The sequence below is a fragment of the Danio aesculapii genome, chromosome 23 (assembly GCF_903798145.1).
Source record: "Danio aesculapii chromosome 23, fDanAes4.1, whole genome shotgun sequence".
In the NCBI taxonomy this organism is placed as follows: Eukaryota; Metazoa; Chordata; class Actinopteri; order Cypriniformes; family Danionidae; genus Danio; species Danio aesculapii.
The window spans coordinates 20,836,836-20,858,571 of NC_079457.1; the positions used below are offsets into that span (position 1 = coordinate 20,836,836).

Below are 21,736 nucleotides of genomic sequence, written 5' to 3' on the forward strand. Positions count from 1 at the left end.
GCCCTCAAATATATGCTGCAGATTTTCTTGTGCGCTCTCAAATAAACGCTGCTGAAGTGCGATTTAGCGTGTTTATGTAACGAGTGTGTCTCCATATGTATTAGATTTGCTAGGAATATTTATGAATGTCTCTAATAGACCTACAGAGCGGCATTAATGTGTCCTGAAGTAAAGTGAAACGGCTATAAACTCCAGCAAGATAAAGTCATTATATGCAGAACCCTAGATCTTTGTCTATAAAGTATAAACATGGAAACTGTTCATCATAACTGAAAGCTCTTGTTTGCTAGCCTCACGCATCACGCACCTGTCAGTCCAACGCAGTCAGTCAGCACATAACCTTTAAGGGTTAAACAAATAGCGCTCAGCACCACTACGGTTACAGAAAAGTTTGCGCTGTTATAATTCACTTACCTTTTAATACGTTTTGATGTGAATATAATCCGCTATTAAAAAAAGACTGAATGTTTTAAATGAGAAGCAAGCTGTAATGTAGCTGCGGTGGGATAAATTTTGGTGTGGCACCCCACCACAGAGGAATGAATTTATCGGAAACCATGAGATGAGTTCAATAAATGTTTGTAAAGAGTTTATAATTTTAGGTTGATTGGGAAGATTCTGTAGGGGAGTGCATAAAATATAATAAAGCATATACAAGCATAGAGAAATTCAAGAAAAGAAAAAGATATAAATTAAATAAACATTGTTTTATTATTTTCCGAAAAGGTCTAAATTAATTCAGCTATGCAGTAATTGAATAATCAAATGTAAAATAATACTGCACAGTCTTCATTTTATAAACAATTCAATAAAATTTATTGTTATCCATTTTTCATTGTTACAAACAGTACAATTTATTGTGCCTGATTACTTTTAAAACACCTCACACAGTCACAGTTCTCAAAAAACACCTACAAATTTTAACACTAAGTATAATCACTAAGTATAATCCAGACTCGCGATGTGACTATTGTGAATGCACACATTGCGATATCGATGCTAAACGATGTATTGTGCAGTCCTAGTGTGAGGGTTTTAAAAGCATTCAGACATCAGAAGTTGTACCAATGTGCGTACATTTAAGATTCTCTAAGGTAGGTGCGTGATCAAAACAAACACAGTGGAAAAAGTAAAAAGAGAATCAGCACACTGCCACTTTAGCTCTCAAAACAAATTTATTGCAACAACGTTTCGACCTACATTGTCTTCATCACCTATAAATCATCCCAATCAATCTAAAATGACAAATTCTTTCCAAGCATTTATTCAACGCATCTAGTGAAATTGCATTCATATCGCAAAATATACTGCAGAATACAGAAATATCGCAATGTTAGATTTTTCCAATATCGTGCAGCCCTATTTATATTCATTATATTATTTTATTTTAATGTATTTTATTTATAGATATTTACGCAGGTTTTTTAATGTTAAAACTCGATTACGACTTTAGCATTCTAAATGAATCTATGGCTGTTGTACAGTGTTTTCATTGAGGTCTCCTCCCTTAAGTGTTGTGTTTTTAAGAAGTTGTGAAGTTAAAAATAGTCCTTTTAACCTTTAAAAACACATCTTGAGAGCACTGCATCATTACCTTTTGTGCCCTGCCTTTTTTAATGCAAGTCTATTTCTATTTAATGAACAATTTTTTTTTTTTTTTGTAAACCTCTTAAATAGTGTCTATGATTTTTTCCCTTGCTCCATTGGCACGCTGAGGGCAGTTGTTTTTGTTTGCTGTAAAGCTTACTGCTCCTCTGTTACATAATTAGCAGTGTGTCAGTCTGCAAACCTGCTATTTTAAATGGCTTTTTAAATTTTCACAAGTGACGTCTACAAGCTTTATCCATTTAAATCCCTGCTGTTATAGTCAAGGAAGATGTTTGGTTCGTTCTTCACCTTTTGTTTGCGGTGGTGGTTGTGTAACTCACCAGACGTCATTCCGAGCTGGTGGGGCATGTTGAATGTTTAATGAAACTTCCCTCCATTTAATTTTAATGAACGTGTTACTTTTTCCAAAATTCCCAACCTCTCCACACGCGGACTGTTTGGCTTTAAGGAGTAAAAGCGTGGATTGAAGTAAACTGTTGTGAAGACAGATGACAAATTCAGCCAGCCCAGTCAAACTTGCTAAAGGCCACCACAACTAAATATAAGGCACATGTAGAATGTACATGAAACACATGTGTGTCATACGCAAATAGATCTGTAACAGGGTCTGAGTAATATATTGAATATATACAGTATATTCTTGAATAGAACTTTTCTATAATTCCTGTTATTTTTCCATTACATTTGAATATTTTTGACTTTACATTAGAATAGGTTTGTTATCGTTTATAGTTATTAAAATTCCCTAAAGAACGATTTAAAAAATGTAAGCTGGCAAAATGATTGTAATACTGTTTGGACTTATATACACACAACTGTGTAGTATGTTTTAAGTGTCATCCCAAATGGAACACTAATGCTTGCCACAGCGGAATGAACCGCCAACCTATCCAGCATATGTTTTATACAGCGAATGCAATTCCAGCTGCAACCCACTACTGGGAAACACCCATACTCTTTCATTTTAACACATATACTACAGCCAATTTAGTTTATTCGGTTCAGGACCACCCAGAGGAAAGCCACGCGAACACGTGGAGAACATGCCAACTCCACACAGGAATGCCAACTGGCCCAGCCAGGAGTCAAACCAGCGACCTTCTTGCTGTGAGACGACAGTGCTAACCCCTGTGCCATTGTGTCGCCCAACAAGGCACATGTTTTAGTGTAGTTTGTGTTTGAAAGTCCTTGAAAGTTTGTTAGTGTGTTTTATATATTTATATATATATATATATATATATATAAAACAGAGCAAGGAAATTTTCACAGTATGTCTGATAATATTTTTTCTTCTGGAGAAAGTCTTATTTGTTTTATTTCAGCTACAATAAAAGTAGTTTTTTTATTTTTTAAAAACTATTTTAGGGACAAAGTTATTAGCCCCTTTAAGCTATATTTTTTTCGATAGTCTACAGAACAATTATTATACACTAACTTGCCTAATTAGCCTAACCGGCCTAGTTATAATTCAGGGGGGCTAATAATTATATATATATATATATATATATATATATATATATATATATATATATATATAGAGAGAGAGAGAGAGAGAGAGAGAGAGAGAGAGAGAGAGAGAGAGAGAGAGAGAGAGAGAGAGAGAGAGAGAGAGAGAGAGAGAGAGAGAGAGAGAGAGAGAGAGAGAGAGAGAGAGAGAGAGAGAGAGAGAACATAATAGTTTTAATAACTCATCTCTAATAACTGATTTGTTTTATCTTTGCCATGATGCACATGTAAATAATAGTAAATAATATTTTCTTAACTAGGTTAATTAGGTAAATTAATCTAACTATATACATATACATATATACATACATATTTACATACATACATACATACATACATACACCCACACACAGTAATAATACATACATATAGTACATATAACAAATATATATATATATATATATATATATAGCACAGACTTAGCATAGCAGTTGTATCATTTAGTCATCAAGTTTACTATTATAATGAATAATTATATTTAGAAGTAATTACTTAATTCACATACTTGACTAAAATGGCTCTATTTGAGAATAACATTGGGAACTTTACAATAAGATTGTAACGTTAATGTATTTACTAACATGAACAAACAATGAACAATACATTTATTACAGTATTTTACACTTAGTTAACGTTGTTCAGTATTAGTTCAGGTTAACTCATGGTGCATTTTCTAATGTTAACAAACAAGAATTTTGATTTTAATAATGCATTATTTAGTGTCTAACTATAATAAATGCTGCACGACTGTGGCTCATTTTTAGTTAATGATAGTAAATACATTAACCAACATTAACTCATGAAACCTTATTGTAAAGTGTGACCACAACATGAAATGACACATGACGGTAAAATAAACTAAACGATTATGCAACATTAAGAAAACCCTGTATATAAGTTTTACCACTAAAGCCAAGTGTTTTCCTGAACATACTTACACCATATCATGGATCCATCAAGAAGATCTAAGGAAGCTTTGTTTTTTGGTCTGATTATGGAGTAATGTGGAGCATGTGTATGTTTGTGCTGAAGGTGCTGGCAGTTTATCTGGAATAACTAATAGGAAAAGAGGGAGTGTCTACAACAAGCCAATACACACGCATGCCATTCCCCTGGATCAGAGCGGCTCATTCCAGACATGTCTCTCCTGAATTACCATTATTGCACTGTCCGCTGTTTATTTACAACTCGCACTCATTACACTCTCGCCAATTGGATCAAAACAAATCAATCGATTTTATCTCTGCAGTAAATTGGTTCCTGGCGTCTGGCAAAAATGGTACCAGCAGCAGCCTCCCGATGCCAAAGTAGATGTCTTGAGTTCTCGTGAAAAGTGATGAGCGTCTGGGAGTGTGGGTTGCTGACATTTGAGCCTGAGAATCGGGTGGAGGAGTTCAGAGAAGGACTGTGGACAAAGGTGTAGAGTAGCATTGGAGTCGCCTGCTGCAGAACAGCTTTGTGGTGTTGGGGAGGACCACAATCAAAGTAGAGGAGGGGCCAAAATCACTTTGCTTCGAGCAAATCCTGACAACCGTGTGTCATTGGTCTGCCGGATGCCCCCAGTGTGAAGAAAGTGTCACCAGGGAAACTTGTAGTTGCTGCGCTAACATGCGTGTGCTCGATTTGTCCCGTCATTTTTAAATCCTGGATCCAGGCGGAAGCATCCCTGTAGAACTTTATATTCCAGGCTTAAACCTGTAGATAAAAACCCTTCAGTCATGTTCTCGTCTTCTCTTCCGCAGTTACATTGCAAAGCCTTTGCAAAGATGGGGGACGACAAACCTTTTGTGTGCAGTGCTCCTGGCTGTGGGCAGGTAAGTTGGCTTTCACTTTGTCTTGGGTTTCAGGTGTGGGTTTGCATGGCTGGTTTAGAGCTCATTCTCTTGTGGTTATTGAAGAGCCGTCACATCTGTATGGTGGCAGCGCGTCTGTCCGGCGTGTGTATGTGTATGGAGGGAGGTGCGCCAGCTGTGCCGCTCTGTAAACGTGTTGTTTTTGTCACACTGCAGCCCTGGGCTACACTGATGGAGCTGATAGCACTCTTGTGAAACTGCACATACGTCTCTTGTGCTGTCTGACTCACTCATAGACTTGGCCAATGAGTAATCGCTGCTCAGTTATCGTCTGCACTTGTCTGGTTTGAGTCAAAGTCCACGTCGAGGCTATGAAGGAGTTATTGTTGTTAATAAGTGTGATTGTGTGAAACATGTTGGCAGAGAAGAGCAAGAATGAATGTAGTGCCATTTTTTTTTGTTCTTTTTGTTAACTAAATCATACAAAAGCTGTTTTTGAAACTTAGAATAAATAAATGTTAGCGGAAATAAAAGAAATTATATATACAATTTGTACTTATTTTACATCAGCTAGTGGTCAAATAAATAATTCTTAAAAAAGTGTGTAAACCCATTGCTTTTAAGGGCTGATTTATAGTTCTGTGTCAAGTGCACATGTATGGTCCACCGATACTGACGTGCACCTCTTAAAAAATGTAACTACACGTCACAATGACGCGTAGCGCAAACTCTGTTATTGGTCGGCTTGGTAGCTGTGACCAGTGTGGGCGGGGCCGAGAGCCATGCGAACCTGTTGGAGCGAGTTTTTACAAGTGTCGAGTCCAGTGAAGGAGGAAACTGTTGCTTTGTGTTTTTACGATTAATGTTTTTGCACGTCCGCCGGTTCCCGCCTCTGAATGAGCGAGTTTTAGCTACTTGTACATTAAGGTAGCGTTCAGAAAAAACAAAACACCAGCGAAGAAACTCGACACAGATGAATATAAAAACCTACTGCCAACTGGCATGGGCCAGTGTAAGATTCTGATGGTATGATAACCTTGGATAAAAATATCACGGGTTCACGGTATTGTGCTCACTGCTCTAAAATATATTCTTTTTTAAATGTCTGGGTGAAAGACAACAATTTTTAACTTTTTGAACACAAAATATGTTATTTTGAGGAACATTTTAAATATTTTGGAGCAGTAAACATGTCAGGATAAATAATTCAAATAAATCATTGACTTCTGCTATCTTCATTAGTTTCAAAAACACAGATTTCATTACAATTTAAAATGGCATCTTTGGATATCTTTTCTGCTGGAGATACTGTTGTCCTAAAGAACATACAACAAAATGCATAAAAAAACAGAGCAAAAAAAACTTGTACATACCTGAGGAACAGTATAGCAGAAATTTTGGTGGTTTTAAAACCTTGACTTTTTCAAACCGTGGTATACCTTGAAAACGGTTATCGTCCCATGCCTACTGTCAACTAGCATTTCAGAAGTGTTATTGCAGAGCAACACAAACAGCACGCAGAAGTATAAATACACGGCTACGTGCAAGGCATGCGCCGTGGGTCACACCAATCACTTGATGCAATAGTATAAACCAGCCTTAAAGTGATTTACTTAAAGTGATTTACTTAAAAAAGGTGAGTAAACCTGTTGCTTTTAAAGTGATTAGTTGACTTTACTTAAAGTTAGTAAACATGCTACCTTAAATTATTAAGTAAATTAATTATGTGCGAAATTGTAAAAATTAAATGAAATAACTTTACAATTCCAAGTTACACTGTAAAAAATGCTGGGTTCCACAAAATCAATGTGTTGGGACAACATGAAGGAATTAAGTTACATTTTACAAATTTAAGTGGATTGAAGATAAAACTTAAGTTAAAAATTAAGTTGTCCTCCAAAAAACTTTTCAGCTCGTTTCAGCTTATTTTAAATGCGTAGTTTACACTGGATTTACACACTTTTTAAAAGTAAATTTAACTTGTCGCTTTTAGTGCAATGGGTTTACTCACTTTTTTAAATTAAAGTTATCACTTTTTACAGTATTACAGTAGAATTAACATTAACAACAGTGATTGTTATGTAAAATATCTAGATATAAATAAAACTGTAGTCTGAGAAGCAAAATAGTTTTAGTTATCAATATAAAATATGTTTCTTAAAAAAATTAAATAAAATATGTGCTCATTTTTGTAGTTTTAAATGTTTAGTAGTCTTTTTTTATATATATTTTTAAAATCAAATCTTAATAAATTAAACTTAATATATTAAAATAGAATTCCCCCTCCTCTGTAATAACTGACAAACTGTGTGGCCTTTGAAGCCTTCTCTGATGGCATTAAAAAACTGAAAGAGGAAGTGATCAAGACCCATCCTGCTCTGTGAGACAGCAATGTTCATTTTGTGGTTTTTATCTGAACCTTCTCCTTCACAGTTACGTAGAAACAGGGTATGAAATGTAGCATGGTCCAAAATGAGGCAATTTAACAGTTACACCTTCCCCCGCAACAATGCACATTTAATCTTATAATCTTGAGAATTTAGAGGAACAACATGAACCTGATGAATAATTTATGCAAGTAAGTTGTTTGCAGATGTTTCTTTTCAAACAACCACAGGGAGCATGACAGTTTACTCTTTCTTGCTTTGACCTAGCCAGACTTTGAGCGGCATAAATTTGATTTCTTTTCTTCCTTTGACATTTATGTTCACAAACATCTGTATTACTGCTGCTAATATTTATGATTTAGGAGTTGAACACAAACTATAGTGGATGTGATCTTCCGCTTGCAAGTTAAAGACAGACGTCAACATTATTTTCTATGTGATCAGTAATGAATTATCACAGAAATATTAAGTTTTTGTTATTCAAAGGATGAAACTAAATAAAATAATAATAATAATAACCATTTTACTATCTTTTTAATGTTCTTGAATGTCTTGTACGGTCACCAAGACTGTATGTATTTGATCAAATACAGTTATAAAACTAAAACAGTAAAATAGCTGCTAAAAATGTGTCCTAAAGCTGAGTTTTTAGCATCATTACTTTATATTTTGTGTCACGTGATCTATTTATGCACTTATTAATTCGTTTACTGCATACATTCTAAATAAATATATTTATTTATTTCAACATCTTATATTGACATTGAAGCATCCTGAAGCATTTTTATAAGTGACAATGTCAGTATCACGTGTCAAGTGAATGCAAAGCGGTTTTAAAAGCACTCAGCTCCTGTAAACCAAAGCTAAGGCCACAGAAATGGAAATAAAGGAGGTTGAAATAGAGATCAGGTGGCGCACATCTGTCAGGCTCTGTTAACACTGGTGTGTGTGTATGGATGAGGGGAGTGAGGGTTTACTCTACTGGAGGTATTGTTCTTTTGTTGACGAGCAAACGTTGCTTGCGTCAGACTGAGGTCCATAGGGGTTTAAGATTGTTTTGCTTTATTCCAGACAGTGGACCAGATTTTCACGTGACTCCACTGTTCTATTACTGCATAATAACACGCCGGAGGAAACGGAGATGTGAGAATATCAATGCTTGGGCTTGTTTAAAGCTCTTTTGCTTTTATAGTGTAATATCATTATGGCGTCTTTCTAATGTCCCCTGTGTTAGAGTAGTAAAACGTTATGCAACAAAATTTTATTCAAATTTAGCTTAAGACTTCAGCTTGTGCACTTTGTTTGTTATTTGTTTGGACAACAGGAAGTACAATAAGGTCTACCGTTCAGAAGTTTTTGGGGCTTTTAAAGTACAAAAAAGATGAAGAAATTAATACTTTTTTTCTACATGGATATATTAAATTTTTAAAATGACAAAGACATTTCAGTGTTTGCTCTTGGATTTTTTCCAGCTGTGGTGGCAGGCCTTTTATGCAGATCTTCCAAGCTATTGTAAGTAACCAATATTTCAAAAACAAATGTCGTGAGCGTAGTATTACAAGTCAAGATCACATTCATGTAATACGAGCATGCGAATCTCTTTGCTTGGACCCCGATTCCTTTGTTCTTGCACAAAACTTTTTGTGCGCTCTTAAATAAACGCTGCTGAAGTGCAATTTAGTGCGTTTATGTATCGAGCACACTACCGTGTAAAGTTTGGGGTCAGTTATTTTTTCATGCTTTTTTTTAAAGAAAATTATTCTGTTCATCAAGGCGGCATTTCTTAAATGTAAATAAATGTAAGTATTAAATGTATAATAAATATATATTTCTTAATTTAAAATAACTGCTTTCTTATGTAGTTTTAAATAAAATTATTACTCCAGTCGTTATTAGGGAATATTATTATTATTTTTTTCAGCCGTACTGTGGAACGGGCAGACCAAAGGAACGTGAAACTTGGTCAGATGGTCTGTATGGTTAACCGCTTATGAGATACCATGACTCGTCCAAATCGACCCATAGGTGGCACTATGGCGCCAAAACCTAAAAATTCAGACATGTTTGGCTGCCATTAGTAGACCATTTATCATTAGACTGAAAAACTTTGCAACTTTTGCGAACTGGTCCTAGTTGCTTTAATTACTATTACCATTAATAATAATAATAATAATAATAATAATAATTAACATTAGAGTGATTTCTGAAGGATTATGTGACTGAAGACTGGAGTAATGAAGCTGAAAATTCATCTTTAAAAAAAATTAAATGCTAAACTACTTTTGAACAGTTATTTTATAGTGTAATAACATTCCTCAGTTTTACAATTTGTACTGTATTTTTGATGAAATAAATGCAACTTTAGGATAAGCTTTAGGATAGCAGGATAAGCTTATTTTAAAACATTTAAAAATCCTACTGACCCCAAAGGTAGTGTATGACTCCAACATTTATTAGATTTGCTAGGAATATTTATGAATGTCTCCAATAGACCTACAAAACAGCATTGATTGCTCCTGAAGTAAAGTGAAACGGCCAAAAACTCCAGCAAGATATTGTAATTGTATGCAGAACCACAGACCTTTATCTGTAAATAAAGTATATGGAAAGTGTTCATCATAACTGAAAGCTACATCGTGTTTGCTGGCCTCACGCATTGCGCAGCCCTGTCAGTCAGTCAGCATGTAACCTTAAAGAGTTAAACAAATAACACACAGCACTACTACAATTACATAAAAGTTCACTTTGTTGTAATCCAATTACATTTTAATATGTTTTGGTGTGATTTATAACTTGCTATAAAGAAAAAAAACAGTAACAACTGAAGGTTTTGTATGAGAAGCTGTAATGTAGCCGTTGTGGGAATGAATTTTAGTGTTGCGCCCACCATGGAGGAATGAATGTAGTGGAAACCGTGCGTTTATATTTTAATATATCCTAAGGTGTAATATATGTTGTTTATTTAACTTCTTAAAGTTGCGCGTCATGACTGTTGTCAGTATTGATAATAATAATATCTTATAAACACATATTTGAATGATTTTTAGAGGATCATGTGACCGTAAAGACTAGAGGAATAATAAATTCATCTTTAGCCACCAAAGAAATAAATGACATCTTACAGTATGTTAAAATATAAAAAGAGTTATTTTAAATAAGGATAATAAATAAGACTAAAAAACTATTTTTTCCATTTAAATCTGCTATTTTGTTTTTGGTATTTTTGCTAGAGGTAGAACAAAAACAAGTTGTTTTTTGGGGTGGGGGACAGTGGGATCAGGAAATGAAAGGAGAAGGGCTGTAACTTTCTTTGCCCACAGAAGCACCACGTCTCAACATGTAGGAGCATGTGTACTAACCCCAAGCCAACAGAAACTGTGAAGTTTTTTTTTTTTGGAGGGGGGGGGCAAGTATTTATACTTCAATAGTTAGCTAATAATATGCATTGCTTGACATGTCATGCCAGTTACATTTATTTTTATTCTATGCTGATGGCAAATACTGTGAATAATAATTATCTTAATGCGGTTACTATAAAACACAACGCATCTCATTCGTGACAGAATAGCTCTATTTGTTGCATTTCCCAATGACACATTCTTCTTTCTTAGAGGAAGGTACAAATATAAGATACGGCTACGAAAGAGGAAGTATAACAAGTCTAGCTGCATTTCTTGTTTGTTGGCGTTAATTAGTTTCTCTGTTTGCGTCAGTCACACTGTTGCCCTTGTGTTGTCATCATGTGTTGTCCTTGCCAGGGTAACTCATTTAAGTCGAGGGAAAAGAAACTACAGGCCATGCAGTTGTTGTATTGGGGATGCTGGCACATCTAAAAATAAGCTTTTGACACTTGACTGTGTTTCCACTTTGCGCTGTCACAACTGAACTGCAACCGTGACATGGAGACAGAAATAGTCTGATGAAGACTGTGGAGCCTCGTGAACACGACTTGAGTCATGAAATCCACTCAGAATGAGGAAAAGCTAATCCTAGAGGCTCTATGTCCACTCCAGCTGCTGTAGGAGACTGCAAGGATTCAGTAGTCGAGGCGCTTCTTTTTAAACAAATGTGCTTTTTTTGTTTAAAAAATGTGAACTGATTGAAGCTTGACCAGTAAGAGATTCATCATTGATTCAAACTGTTTGTAAAGAGGGATGCAACGATTATAGATTTTGGTTGTAAGATGATTGTCTGAGGAATAATCACAGTTATCATGATTATTATGCATTCATCAAAAGACAAGAAAAGAGATAGAGATCTTGCGAACGCAAAAGACGCAGTGTGTCAACGGTCCTTAGTTAATAGCCTCATCCATAGTTAAGCCAGTGTGTGTGCGTATTAGCCTCTGTGTACAAGCTTGGATGTTTAAACTAGTGCACAGTTGGCATAACTTTGTTTAGTTGCAGCAGTTTTGTTTCTTGCAGAAACATGGTGTTGAGAAGCCTTTGCGATCAATTAACTTTGACGAATTAAATCGCAGTTAATATCGAAAACAGTTAATCATTGCATCCCTATTATTAAACAGCTGATTCTTTCAGAAACTAAGCAAGTGATTATCTTGATAAATTTATTTTAAAAAAATGTAATAAATCAAAAATGGATCGAGTTTACCAGAAATGAAACATCACAGTATGTAACTCACTCACTGTAAAGAACTGTTGTGTATCAGTAGTTGATATCTCAGTGCTAATACTTTTGGACTGTCAAGATGTATCTGTGGTTTTTTGCTTTTTTTTTTTGAGAATGAAACATTGTTAACACAACAATTAATATGGAATTTATTATCGAGATGCATTTTGCCATATCGCCCAGCCCTAGTACACCCCAACTGACAGGTGTAGCCCAATTCCAGTTGACTCTTATTTGTTTGAATCAGGTGTTTTTTAGTAAATCAGAAACATGCAGTGCCACCAGTGTAGTTCGAATGACAAGAAAATTACTGTTGAATCAAAAACTTAACCACACTAAGAATCTTATAACCTTATTACATTATTAAATGTCTAAATTATTCTGAAAGGGTCTAAAAGGGTCAGTAATTAAACTTAAAGGGGTTAAAAGAATCAGAATTCTTAGCAATTCTTAAAATTCCAGTTGTCTACATTGTAGCTTAGATATAATTAAATATAAGGGGGAAATAGATTGTTGTAATCTCACTATTAAATGTTAAATTGTCCAACGCAGCCTTGGGCGTGCATATTAATAATCCCTTGTGCAAAGCAACAGTCTGTGTTTAGTTCCAATTGGCCTGTTTTTCACCAGGATTTTACTCTCCAAACAATGGTGTTTGAGGCTCTTGGTATGCCATTTCCATGTACTGAACTCTTATTATTATTATTCAGCTGTCTTGGTATATCCAGATTTTCATTCTATGACATACTTTGGTTGGTTTCTTAAATAAACGTGATTGACTGGCTGTGCATCTGCTGCGCGCACGTTTTATTAGCTTAACAGCGGTTTGTTTCAAAGGTAAATATAAAAGCACATTGGAGAATGCATGATTGCCTGTCATAAATGTTAACTGAATACATCTACTTAGTTTGCTCAGTGCCCTTCATGCATAACATCATGGCTCGGGCACTGGGTTAAAGTACTAAACCACCAAATTCTGCCTTTGCGTCAGCACTTTTTTCATTTGCACAATGTATTTTTGTACTGTCGCTTTTATTGTTCGACAAATGTGGAAGTTCAATACTTACTGTAATTCCTCAGCTGAACGGAAGCGTCGAGAAATGTAATTGTTGTAAGCCTTGCGGCTGTATAAGGGCTCAAAAAGTCAGACCTGAAACAGAAAGCCACCTCTACTGTACGTCTTTGACACTGACACTGTATAGTTACATCCAATACCTTCGAGTCTTTGAGAAGCTCTCAGGTTTGGTGAAAAACGATCATTATGAAGTCCTCTCTGGCCTACATTATCAGTTTCAAAAGACAAGACTTGTCAATGCCACTCCCTCTTCTTCTTTTGGAAGTGTGTTTCTGCCCTGAGGTCGTGAAATGTTCCTCTCTCTTCTTCTGGAGAGATTGGGCTCGTAATCTGTCTGTTCATCTGTGTGTCTTTGTAGAGGTTTACTAATGAGGACCACCTGGCTGTCCACAAACACAAACATGAAATGACGCTGAAGTTCGGACCCGCCAGAACGGACTCAGTCATCATTGCAGGTACTTTACATCCAGACAATATAGTTTAATATAGTTCAGATATATTAATTCTACTTATAATAAAGTAGTGCCAGAATGACGTTAGATCCCCAAAGAATAGCTTTTTTTGTTCTGTTAGTAAAACAATGTCTGTGATAAACATAACTTGATAATTATTGTTTCACACTAAAATCTAAATAACATTCACTTATAGAAAATGTGATTTTTAAAGTTATGTGTGTTTTATAAAACATGTGTTTTTAATAAGTAACTTGACAAGAATGTTTGGGTGGAAGCCTGCGTAGATGTTTTTTGTAGAACAGAATGTTCAGGTATCACTGAGTTTACTGCAGACTTTATTTTACTCATTAAAGGAAAATACCCATAATAAAGCCCAATTGGAAGTGCTTAAAGTTTCCCATGGCGAATTATTATTTTGGGTTTTAACACCAATTTCTGTTGTTATGAATTAGTTGTTGAGTATATTTGTATATCAAGTATATTTGAATATAACTGTATTTTGTATGTGTTTATATACACATTCAAGATTGAAATTAGATTGTAATATTAGTTCAAATCAAGAGTTTACACTTAGCTGATGATTGATAATAAAGTGTGTTTGGCGTGCTGTCCCGGGAGAGAGCCCCGAGCTCATATGATCCTCGAGGCCGGGGCTCCCTCTCGTTTGCAGGGCGAGGGGGGAGTTTGAGCTCAGGTAGATCTTGAGAACTCTTCTGCTGTTTGTAGCTAATGACCAAGGCCAGACAGGATCAGTGAAAATTGTTTTGCTATTTCTGAAGAGAATTTTGTAAAACATCTGTGGATTTATGCGGAATTATTTTGGGAGTATCGTAACTAAAAACTTATTATATGAAATGAAAATATTACATTTTTTACTTGTATTTAATGTTTACAATGCACATCCAGTTAGATCCACTTATTTGGTAAACAGCAAGTCTTTTATAAAATAAAATATCTACTAAAAGACAGAAAATATGACTTTACAAACTTTATTGTAAATAAATAATATGAACATTTTCATATTATTATTATTATTATTATATCACAATAAAATTAGTGAAATTAATAAACAAACTGAATAAATATAAATGTACACACATTTACACAAGTTAATAAATAAGACTCAATATTGGGCTATAAATCCTTATATAGGCCATGTGGGCCTACTAATGACCAATAAGGAATTGCTATAAAGAGATAACTGCTGACTAGGAGCACATCTATGGTGCCAATTTGAATTATTCAGTTAACTTAAGCCGCATGTTTTAGGATTTTGGGGGGAAACCCACACGAGCATGGGGAGAACATGTAAACTCCACACAGAAACGTTGACTGGTTTGGTAAGGACTTAAACCAGTGACATTCTTGCTGTGAGGCAACAGTGCTAAACTCTGGGCTGCCATTCTGCACAATCTAGGAAAGGAGGAGGAGTAGAGGTAGAAGGGGGGGATTCTTCAAAATAAAGATGACTGTGGTTCCATAGGAATTATCTGATTGGTAAATCATGTGTTAGCTAATTCGAGACCAGCTGTGGTCAAACATAAATACATGATCCTCTCGAAATTAGTTTATACATAAACTTTACTTAATGTTAATTTAACAATGTAAATATTGTATGCATTATTTTATAAATAAAATACAAATAGTGACTATTCTTTTGTGTCTGGTAGCAATCCATTCCCTACTTCACGCTCGTGTTTCTGTGTGTCACTTCTTTTAATCTGTAATAGTAATGTGGAATGCGCGTTTTGACGCTGCTGACAAAACAAATGTTACAGAAATTCAACAAAATAATCTGATATCATTACTTTATAGCTTCAGAGTGAAGCTGAATCCCTGTAAGCTAGTAATTTTAAGGGGGGAAATTCACAACATGTTTTTTATGTCACATTACACCCTTGGGAAAAATGCACTAATGTACTAACCGCCTTGAACTCTCTCAGATTTATCATGCTAAATCGCAAGCAGATTTGGTTTGTGCTGCAACATACAACTGTTTAGCTGAGCGTCAGAGTTTATATTGTCCTCGAGGCCGTCTTGCATAAGGAAACAATGAGATCTCTCTATCCCAGACCAGACGCCGACTCCCACTCGTTTCCTGAAAAACTGTGAAGAGGTGGGCCTGTTCAATGAGCTGGCCAGCTCCTTCGAGCAAGAGTTCCCCAAGGCCCAGGAAGATGAAGACAAGAGGGCCAAAAACCCGGTGAGCTGTGGGACTGGGTGGAGGATTCTGTCATACAGTCAGACGTGCTCCAAACATGAGGAGCTCAGGCTGCCTGCTGCCAAAACCCAGATTTATGGAGCGCAGAGTTCCCTATCAGTTCTCATGTGTAACACTGTCTTGTCTCTCTCTCTCTCTCTGTCTGTTCATCTGTCTTTCTTTTTTCCATGTTGCCTGCTCCTAATTCAGGAGCACTGGACATGAGCTTGCAAACGCCTTCAGAAGTGAATTAGATTTGTGTGGGGTTTAATTGTAGACTACTTTAAATATAATAAAAACTTGTTACAGTGTCAATAAACAGTTATTAAATTAGTTTAAATTGAGTAATATTAATTAATTACGTGTAGTTGCTAATAACTGTTCATATTATGGCTGCATGATATTGGAAAAATCTGATAATGCGATGCTTTATTTTTTTCTGTGATAAATATTGCGATATGAATACAGTTTCAGAAGTTTTAATAGCTCTGTTTGACTGTTTTCTGGGGAGTCTAATGCTGCGTTCACACCAGATGCAGAAAAAGCGTCAAGCGCGAGTGATTTGCATGTTAAGTCAATGCAAAGACGTGAATAGACATCCTGCGGTGTGATACGCATGAATGAGGCGGCGCGAATGACTCGATTCACTTGAATGAAGCGGTGCGAGTTGAGCGTTTTTCTTGAGTTGAAAAATCTGAACGTCAGCTGACATTTGCGCCGTGTTAACCAATCAGGAGCTTTCTCTTTTAGGCACGTGATTATGACGTAGCGCCTGTTGTTGGTGTCCCGAGGGAAAATCCTCCTGCCTACACCGGAAAACAGTTCATCAAACTGGGCTCGGCTCAGTCAGAAACACTGCTGAAAGCCTCCATCATCCAGGTATAGTTTCTGGAGGAGTTTAGAGTTTAGACTTAAAGAGCTGGGTACACCTCAGAATGGATCTAGTGGACTTAGACACAGCGCCAAACGAATCAACGCTGTTTTTCAGTCTTCCAAAAGCACATAAACACAGCTACTCTCTCAATAAAATCCATGTTAGCCAATTAGCAACAAAGCTAGAGTCACCGGGTAGACAGAAGCCCCGCCCATGATGCGAATCCGCATCTGTTGTGAAGTGAATTTGACGCACAAATGAAGCGAGTAAACTCAAAATGTTCACGCGTCTATTTATGCGTGAATAGCGCGATTTATCGGCACGTTCTGCGTCTGGTGTGAATACAGCATTAGAGTATTCGGGTATAGAAATTGAATAATCTAAATGGAAAAAAAGTATATTTTTTTCCACTTTGTTTTGTCTTGTTTCTAGTCCAAATACCAAAACAAGTCTTAGACCAAGTAAAAATATTGTTTATTTTTCACCTTCAGAAGAAATGAGTTAAAATGAAGACTTTTTTTTTTTTGCTTCTTTTAAGAAAATTATCTGAATCACGTTTTCGCTTTGAATTGTATATAATTGGGTTAGAAACAAGACAAAAATTCTAAGAAAGAAATTATATAAATGAAATAATAAAATAAATCATATAAATTCCATATAAATACAGTGATTAAATACAATTCTGTAGCTCCTGGTCAACTATAATTCAGACTGGACATACCACATCTTTGCGATGTAACTATTGCTGATGCGCACATTGCGATATCGATCTGCCATGATATATATTTTTTATCGTTCGAAATATTGCACCAAAATATATTGTGATAAACAATATTATTGTCATTTTATGCCACTTATTATATAATACCTGAATGACAATATAATATCACAATGCAAGTGGACTCTTCCAATGAACACCTAATTTAATATTTAGGCATTAGAATCAGAATTTGAAAACGCATATCCTAAATAATAATAATAAATGTTAACAAAAAAGTGTGAGGTAAAAATTAACAGAGGCTGCGATATCTGCTATCAGATCTATTTTCAGTTGTCCGACACCCACATGAAAATATACTATAGTAATTTATAGTAAATACTATAGTGTATTTTTAACCATACTGACACTGACACCTCCAGTAGAGATAGAGATGTTGCACAATCAGCTAAAATGTTGCTAGAATTGGTTTTTATGTATGGGTGATATGTATTGCATCACCACAAATGATTGAGGTCATGTCCATGTATTGTGCTATAAGTCGATATATTGATTATTGTGACAGGCCTAGAAACCATATATTGTGCAGCCCTAGATAATATGGTATAAAACTCAATAGTCACATCCAAAAACAACAGAATTGAAATAGCAAATGTATGTTCAAAACACTACAAAATTAAGCCCCCATATTATTTCTCTCATACTGTGTGAGAAGTGCTTAACCACAATTAAACGCACAATTAGATGTTTAGTTTTTGCTAGCAGTCACAGCTTCTTCCGGTGTGAGACATAAAGTATCCAGACAACCCACAAGAATGTATGCGAGTAATTACCCATTTGCACACAACAACTGCCCCCTAGTTGTTGGGAGCATATTGTGCCTATAGACCATTTAGAGGGATGTAAACAAAAAGAATGGTCCCAGGGTATTTCCTGTTTTACATTTTTAATTTCTATAGCTCCCGAGAATTAAAAAAGAACCGCATATTGATAAATAATGTTATGATAGCTGTTTTAACATGAAGTTATGATTGAATCGCCTCTTGTTACAGTTATGAAATAGTTTGATAACAAGCAGGAAATGTCCATGAGCCAATGACATGATCATATTGAAATGGTCTATTCAGTTGTGTGGTAAGTTTCATTATTTGTGCACTACTGGGTAACCATAGAAAGTTAATGAGGATTAGGTTTATTTGGATGTAATTATGCATAATTTATCGTAATTACTTCTTGTTGTAACAAGGACACCGTGAAAACAAGTATTAGCAAAACATTTGTATTGTGTAATGTTCATTAACTACATATATTAACTCATTTAAAACTATCATTTGTATTAATATGTTAACAAGTAAATAGCAATCAAATAAACATTCTCTCTGACTTCTTTTTTTTTTCCATCAGTTGCCCGCTCCGAATTCAGGAGCCATAGACATGAGTTTGCAGACACCTTCAGACGTGAAGGTAAAGGAGGAGGACCCTGTGGAGGTGGACTCCACTCCGCCTACAAGTCCTGATTCCATCTCTAGCATGTCAGACAGCAGCAAAGAGCCCGTAGGCAGAGGAAAGGTACAAGCTTTATGCCAATCATATTGTGCTGGAGCTGAACCAAAATGCACAAATACAGCTGAAAGTCTGAGACCACAAATGAAATCTGCAATGAAATGTCTGATTTAAAGATACAATTCTAGGTTATTGAAATGTGTAAATAAATGGAATCTTTGCTAGTTCAATAATTGGGTAAATTGTGATATTGATCTCCGTAAAGACAGTCAGATGCCTGCACATTGAAGCCTTTTGGATCGTTTTTAAATCATGTTGGAGTTCATAATTATCATGTTTAGTGCAACTTCATGGAGCTTGAGTGATGCTGAGATTCTGAAAACTTTCATGTGTGTTGATTAGAATGTTAAAGGTGCCATAGAACGCATTGATTCAACATTAAATTGATTTCAAATATCTAAATACGTGGCAAACTTCACAATATATATGTTAAACTAACAAAAAGGTAGATTTAAACAGACCTTTTGACTCTTCAGGTTGACATTGAATAAACTTATAATCCATTTATAATCCGTATATCCCACATTTTGTGTCACCGAAAATCTATTTACCCTTCCTTAAAGCCTGTCCCATTTTCAAATCAAGAGTCCCTCATACATTGTAAATATGAAAGTAGCTTAGATAAACTTAAAAGTAAGTGGAAACAGTTCTGACTGCCCTGTTTTTCACCAGGAATTTACACTTAGATGATTTACATGAGAATGAGGAAATAATGGTGTTTGAGGCTTACTGCATGTCATTTCCATGTACTGAACTTTTATAAACTCTCATAAATCTAGGTATATCCATATTTTCATTATATGGCACTTTTGCAATGCTGTTATTGATAATAAAACAGGTTAAATAATTTTCAAGCTGGATTCATACATTTATTATGAGGGATGTAACGATTCACCTGACTCACGATTCACGATACTAATGTCAAGATTCTTAAATGCTTAAATAATACAAATTGAAGACTCAATATAAACAAACTAAAACTGTGACTGTGCTGGGATTTGACATAATTTTTAAAAGAAATATCAGCATATCTGTGTTTTCTGGCATAAGCTGAGGTCTTTGCACATTTACAATGTCCCCTGCTGATGGAAAAAAACTCTTTCACTGGGGACTGAGATGGCTGGTTTGGAGAGGAAAACCTTTCCTAAACCAGGAGACTGGTCACTGGCATATATAAAACTGATTATACAAGGACTAATTATATAGTAGGATAGAGACAGGATTATGAAGGTGAATAATTAAGATTACTTGTATAATTAATTAATATAAGTATCAGTGTGATACACTTAAGAAGACATAATCTTGAACATTTTTCAATATTCAATAATAAGCAAAGTGTTAAAATATGCATGAACTCATTTAAAAAGGAGAAGGTAAAATAATCTAATACCTGCTTCTGTAACAGAACAACTTTCTCTTTCAGTCTATAAAACATTTTCACACTTTCGCCGTAGCACTCGTCAGAGCAAGCGGAGCTGCAAATCTTCCGGTCCGCGTGGTTTGGCTTATTAATAGTTTTTTTTGCTTAGGCATATGTGACAGAAGTTTTTCACTGTGTTGACGGTTTATGTGCATCAAATTCGTTTGTTGTTAGTGTAAGTAAACGTCTTTTTTTGCAGTATTTGTACACAGTTTGTGTTTTGTCTGGTATGCTTCACTGCTGTCGCTGCTGATGCGCAGGTAAAGTGAGATTGCGCCTGTAAACCAGCGCCCACTCTGTTCAAAACATGCATCACGATTCATTCAACATTACAACCGGTTTAAATCGTCACATATTTGAATCGATTTTCAACCGGCTCACGGTGAATCATTACATCCTTATTTATTATTGAGAACAAGTTAGTTTAAGGTTATTGCATGTAGTAGTAGTCATGCAGGATTTACAAATAAAACTATTAAAATTATAAGTAACATAGTATGTACGTGTAGGACACTGTAAAATAAAATGTTTTCACATTGCAGAGTTTCCATTCAAGTGGCTGCTGAGCTGTAGAGACCATAATTACACATATCACTAAACTATGTATTTGGCAATAGCTCAACTAGATGTTGCATCACTAAACAAACAAACCTGACTGCATGACATCTGTTTTTGGAAGTTTTTTAAATTCATCTCTCTGAGATTGTTTGTGTTTCGCTGGCTGATTATCGTTGCAGGATTCTCCTCCAAGGCATGCCTTTAGTTCAGCTCCAACCCCAGCCATAGTGCGTCCTGGATCCCTCCCTCTGCACCTGGGTTATGACGGCCTGCATCCCACCATGCCTTCTCCGACCTCCGTCATCACACACACCCCACCATCCAACCGCACACTGGGGTAAGTGAACACACACTGAGGATCATTGAGCTGTTGGTGTTATTATCTGTGATTCACTTCTACATGATTCACTGGCTGCTTTAAATTGGTTTGGTGGGGATTCTTTGGAAAGTGTGGGCTGCTGGCTCATCTATAATGACGTAGTTGACGTCCCAAAAATGTTTGGTCAGATAGTGCTCTGAAAGAGAGCCGAGCTTTAGTCTGTCCATTGCTTTCTGTGGTCGCTGGAAATTTCTCTACTCGTCTTTCAGATCTCCAACGGTGCCATACCCAATGATGATGCTTCCCAATGGTCAAACGGTTCCTGTGCTTCCTGGTCCTATGCAGATGCCCTCTGTAATATCAGTAAGTCTGAAATGCAGATATAGACTCTCACAATTCAATATTATTATTTGTAAGGCATATAGTAATCAGTGGCATAGAAATGGCTGAGCATCCACTGCAAAACACAACTGTAAACATCAGTTATAATCCACACTATTGAAATAATAAAGCACATTTGGGAATCGTGTTGGGGAAAGTTACTTTTGAAAGTAATGCATTACAATATTGAGTTACTCTCCAAAAAAGTAACTAGTTGCGTTACTTTTTATAAGAAGTAAAGTGTTACGTT

The 21,736-nt window shown here is 35.7% G+C and overlaps 1 protein-coding gene across 2 annotated transcripts in view; it reads left to right on the forward strand.

Moving 5' to 3' along the window:
* The window catches only part of atf7a (activating transcription factor 7a), a 46,933-nt gene that overhangs the window by 11,731 nt on the left and 13,466 nt on the right, over positions 1–21,736 (forward strand). Inside the window, exons 2-8 of one of the 2 annotated variants that reach the window (XM_056448990.1) lie at positions 4,857–4,928; positions 13,357–13,453; positions 15,526–15,656; positions 16,404–16,532; positions 18,650–18,814; positions 20,966–21,123; positions 21,375–21,468. In XM_056448990.1, the coding sequence (XP_056304965.1) occupies positions 4,881–4,928; positions 13,357–13,453; positions 15,526–15,656; positions 16,404–16,532; positions 18,650–18,814; positions 20,966–21,123; positions 21,375–21,468 (822 nt within the window). In that variant the 5' untranslated portion in view covers positions 4,857–4,880. Of the gene's footprint in view, positions 1–4,837; positions 4,929–13,356; positions 13,454–15,525; positions 15,657–16,403; positions 16,533–18,649; positions 18,815–20,965; positions 21,124–21,374; positions 21,469–21,736 lie in introns of those variants that run through there. The other variant, XM_056448991.1, reaches the window with a different exon arrangement.